General features: G+C 52.0%; 2 protein-coding genes across 2 annotated transcripts; both read left to right on the top strand.

The window, feature by feature from the left end:
• Positions 1 to 758: 758 nt before the first annotated feature.
• Positions 759 to 3,119, top strand: TRAVEDRAFT_137454 (uncharacterized protein; the record flags this gene model as incomplete). The annotated part of the gene is made up of 1 exon (XM_008047514.1): positions 759 to 3,119. A coding segment is annotated over one exon (2,361 nt), but the record flags the coding sequence as incomplete, so codon positions are not given.
• Positions 3,120 to 3,260: 141 nt separating this feature from the next.
• TRAVEDRAFT_25090 (uncharacterized protein) lies at positions 3,261 to 5,002 on the top strand (the record flags this gene model as incomplete). Its single annotated transcript, XM_008047515.1, has 2 exons — positions 3,261 to 3,803; positions 3,872 to 5,002. The coding sequence occupies 2 exons, from the start codon at positions 3,261 to 3,263 to the stop codon at positions 5,000 to 5,002; spliced, it is 1,674 nt and encodes a 557-aa protein (XP_008045706.1).
• Between the last annotated feature and the right edge of the window lie 349 nt (positions 5,003 to 5,351).

A 5,351-nucleotide genomic window follows, 5' to 3' on the forward strand; every position in this document is an offset into this window, starting at 1 on the left:
CCTCCTGTCACAGCAAGTTACAGGACCACGAAGGTCCTCCGAAGCCGCCGAGCCGTACCCAGGAAGTTCTAAGGACCACGAGTGTCCTCCAGCCGAAGAAGTCATAGGATCACGAGAATCCTCCCACTAAACAAGTATACGGGACTACGAAGGTCCTCCAGTCAAGATAAGCCAGGACAAGCCACTAGTGCTCCACAGGGTAAGCACATCCAAACGTCAACGTACTAACCAAAAGCCCTCAGTTTCTAGGCCCCATTTCACATTTTCACCTCACTTGCATTCCCGTCACCCCATCCTACCTCACCCGCACACACACTCACACATCCCTACGTATTCGCGTGTTAGTGGACAGTTGATCAGAGAAAGGTTTTGGTGTTTATTCCTTGGTGAAACTACAAACCACCATCCATCCGAACTCGGCAAAGCCTCTGTCGGAAAAGAAGGAAAACCCACACGCTTTGCGGCAGGTGCAATTATAGCGTAGGAATTTGATACACACAGGCCACAACCCCTCCACACAAAACAAATTTCTGGTTTTCTCGACCTACATCGAAAACCGCTGCCTACTATCAAACCCCGACGAGCACGACATCAACAAAACCAGTGGAGCCCACCGCGAGGGGGGTCGAAGATCAAATCACGAGCAGTGCACCCCGAATACAATCAGGATCCTACCCACAGCCACCTGATCAAGCTCCCACTGACACCCACATACCCTCATATTGGATTACGTCTTTCCCCATCAAGGCCCATCAAGAATGTCAACTCACTACCACGGATCCCCACCGTCAAGCCCGCCATTCACCAACAGCGACTTCACTGGATTTGGATCGTCCCGGTCAGTCATGGACATGCCCGTAGAAGGAACCAAGCTCGCCCCAAGGATCTTCAAGGGAGACCCAGCGGATGTTGAGGTCTTCCTCCGTAGGTTTGAACGACTCGCCATGCGTCATAGCCTGACTGAACAGGAAAGATGTGAGACTGTAGTCGACTATTGCAGCAAGGTGGTCCGTGAAACCATTGAAGGTTTTGCCGCCTACCGTCAGAACGATTGGGCCCAGCTCAAAGCCAACATCAGAATCTACTGGAATGCGGACCTGGAATCAAAGCGCTTCCGCATCCGTGACCTGCAGGCCTTTACTGCCCGGACCAGAAAGGAAGCTATCCTCGAGCTACGTCAGTGGCGTAGGTACCTCAGAAGGTTCATCCGCATTGCCGGCTGGTTGCTGGGCCAGAAAAAGCTCTCAGACACCGATTACGCATATTTCATGTGGACAGGCCTACCATCGTCTTTCAGAAGAAGACTGGAAGCCCGCCTACTTTTGGAAGACCCACACCATGACATGTCCGAGCCGTTCAACCCAGATAATATCAGGAATGCTGCTGAGGCGCTCCTTGGTGTTGACAGGTTTGACACGGAACGACTAGGGACAGAAGATTGGTCCGAAGAAGACACCGAGGATGACTTTGATGACAAACAGGAGGCCCGCAACCGAGCCCTCCTCCAAGGAAAGAAGACGCGCCGAAAAGAAGAGTCATGGAAAAGACTCTTTGAAGAAGATACCGATGAAAGCGACACTGAAGAACTTCTCCCGCCAAGACAGGAGGAGCCCCGAACCCAGGACCACCCAAAGACACCTGAGCCACGAGGCAAGAAGGCTACCAAGCAGAAATACGATGAGGACCAGGAGTTTACCCAGATGGTAGACAAGATGCAGCAGCTGTCACTCGATGACCCACAGTATGGTTTCCTGTATCTAAAGGTCTGCCAGCTTCGACCATTTGCAGAACAGTGCCTCCCAAAGCCAGTCTTAGCACCAAAGCCAGCACCAAGACGGGACCCACCAAGAGACTCACCGCCACACATTCTCCGGCCAGATCCTGGACGATTTCAGCAAGATCGTTACCGACAGAACCCCCCACCGCCAATGAACAGTAACTGCTTTGGATGCGGAGAGGCTGGTCACATGTTCCGTGAGTGCCCTTCCATGGCCGACTTTATGAAGAAGGGTCATGTCATGAGGGATTATCGCGGACGATACATCCGCAGTGATGGGTCACCCATTCGACGCAATCAGGATGAGACATGGGTACAAGCAATCCGTCGCATGATCCCAGGAGTTCACTTCATCTCGTATGGTGGACGTATCAATCCTGAGGACGAGGAACCGCTTCTACAGGCTGAAGAAGATGGAGAAGAAGAGGAAGAAGAAACCGCAGATGTCATGGTCTACCCAGTCGAACGGTCTCAGCGTGAGACCAGAAGCTACCGAAGGCAGGCATTTGATGGAGTCAAGACTCCGCAGATGGATAAAACCAAGCAAAAGGACCAACCAAGAAATCTGCAGCCAGCCATCCAAGGACCCACTCGATTCCCCATGCAACGGCTCACCCCTGTTGAAACACAGCAGCCCACGTTCAACCCAAACAATGATATTGAGATGGTAGAAGACCGGACCCAGACCCACCGAGCAAGACAGTCACCTCCTCAGTCACGGGTCCAGTCTCAGCCTCAACCCCAACCACAGATGACCCTGAAGCAACCACAACAACAGCAGTTGGAGCGTATCAAGCCGCCGCCTCGCCTGTCTCAGCTGAGCAAGGAGGTGAGTTCTGACACCATCCTGAACAAGATCCTTGACTCTACACTAAGCATGACCGTACGCGAAGTGGTAGGCGTCTCGAAAGATGTTGCAGGACGACTCCAGGACATCCTGAAAGTCCGGAAGGCAGAGTTTGTACAGCTACCAGCCACAAACCTAGTCACTGCTCACACCGGAGCCCTCATCCGTGTAGAAGTCGAGTGTAACCACAAACCAGTCTCGTTCATTGTCGACACGGGTTCCCAGTTGAACATCATCAGTGAGAAGGTATGCAAGAACATCATTCGTCGGCCAATTAACACGAATGAAGCCATCTCAATGAACGACGCGAACGGAGGATCAGGAAGGCTGCTCGGACTCATTGAAAACGTACCCATCCAGTTTGGATTTGTCAAAACACCGATCAATGCCTACGTAGCAGAAAACCCACCATTTGATGGACTACTGGGAAGGCCCTGGCAGAAGGCTCACAAGATTGGAATTGAGGAACGAGACGATGGAACATACCTCACCTTCCCAAACAAGGCAGGTTACCAGAAGTATGAGCTTCTAGTACTGTCCTCGCCCGATACTCTGTCTATGCCTGGAGTTTACTCTGCCATCGTACAAGAGTGGACCCCTGAACATGCTATCACATCCACTATCCCAGCTGACGACATGGAAATCTTTGGACGAATTGAGGAGGTCCCTTCTGAAGCCGAAGAAGATACCCCAGGAGAAGAAGAGGAGCACCCAGAGACTAGCCCGGACGAAGAAGACATGAGCAGCCAGGAAGAACCTCATCCCGAGGACAGTGAGAACAGTGACGATGACGACAACGAAGAAGACCCCCACAGCGGCGACGATAGCCTGGACCGCGCACTATCATTCATGAACTACCGTAACCGTATCGAGGAAGAAGAGCGGGCAGAACGCACCTCATACCACACCATCCGAAGCGTCCTTCAGAAGGAAACCCCAGACACACCGCCAGTCCGGGTAGGATCGTGTACCATCATGAGTGATACAACTGTGGAGTTTGCGAACAGTGTAGAAGGACTTGATCACCGAATCTTCCTGCTGCGTGACGCCAAGTTGCTTACCAGAGGAGGGGGATGTTATGGACACGCCATCGTCAAAATTATCCCGTACACGGACGCCAACCTATCACTGTTCACCCGCGAGCTAGATCCACTGCTGCCCACTGCTGCATCGATATCGGTAGTCCGGCCAAAAACTAGCATTCCAACAGTAGCAAAAGGAAACCAGGACTCCACCCTTTGATCAAGATCCCGATCCACATCAAAGGCAAGACAGTCATGTTCCTGCTCGATACAGGCGCGCAAGTGAATTGTATACGAGATGATATATGGAAGTACCTCGGGGGAGTCAACAACGCACCCCTGACATATCCATACATTGCGAATGCCACTGGAGACCATCTCAGGTGCATAGGAACTTGGAGGACCGGGGTTCTATTCGGAACTGTATTCATGGAAATGGACTTACTCGTTGTCGAAGGTCTCACCTCCCCAGGAATTTTAGGACGACCATGGCAGAAGCAGGGACAGTTGTGGACAGAGGAGACACATGAAGGAACGTACCTTGGAATCACCTCTGAAGACGGAGGCAACAGCTATGGAATGTATCTTGCAGCACCCGAAACCCAGCTGCCAATCCATGACATGCCAGCTGTGGCAGCTGCCAGCGCACCTGAAGAGGAGCACATCCCGGAAATGCATTTCTCGGAAACGCATAAGCTCAAGGCCTATACGGAACCCATTGAATTAGCCGAAGAAAGCAAAAAGGAGACAACACCAGAGCCATCACTTGTAGACAAAATTGGGATGACATTTGTCAACCACCCGAAGGTCATCCAGTATGGCAACAGACGACAGGAGCAGATCTGGTACGAGCAGCTCTTGTTTCTGTTCCGCCGAACCTACCGACACCCAGTCTCGCGAGTACAACCTGTGCTCACCAACCTGACCTTTGCGCAGGCGGAGAAACTAGATCTCCGGAAGACATGGAGAACCAAGGTTACCTGGGAGGAGGAAATGTTCCTGTTGCGCAACATAAGCGTAAAAAGAGGAGACCGAGTTCGTCGAGGACATGCAGTACTCCAACTCGTCTACTTCCCAGATGAAGAAGAGCGAATATCTATGACCCCGTTCTCATCACTCAGTGGGACCCTGTCAGAAGCATCAACCGCAACCTACCGCAAGCGCAAACGAGCACCCCCCACTCAAGAAGACTTGGAGCGCTCTATGGAAGAAGTTGGTCTCGAACTACTACAGGACCGCATCGCATATGAAGCACTAGAACGACCATGGGCCGACCGAGATGACCGGCTTCGACGCGATGATGAAATCGCTAACCTACGAACGAACTCACCAGCCAGCGAGGATGAGGGACGTTAGGACTCAAACGTGACCAAGCATGAGAACCAACCGCACCCAGGACACCACGGACACACGCAAGGACAACCACATCGTAGTGCCAAGAACCGGAAACACCCGAACCAAGATCGCACACCGTACCACAGCAAGAGTGGGGAACCCGTTACAATTCCGCACTACACAGAGACAGAACACCCGCACACTGTATTAACAATCGTTATAGGGATCCGAAACTCGACGTCCGACCACGGCGTAATATTGGGTTTTCGTTTTTTAGGACATCTAGAAGACGTAAGTCAGACAAGAGACCGAGCGAGACCAGTATAAACACGTGCGTACTAGGGGACAAGACACCGAAACAAAAAGGACC

Source organism: Trametes versicolor (assembly GCF_000271585.1).
Source record: "Trametes versicolor FP-101664 SS1 unplaced genomic scaffold TRAVEscaffold_25, whole genome shotgun sequence".
Classification (NCBI taxonomy): Eukaryota; Fungi; Basidiomycota; class Agaricomycetes; order Polyporales; family Polyporaceae; genus Trametes; species Trametes versicolor.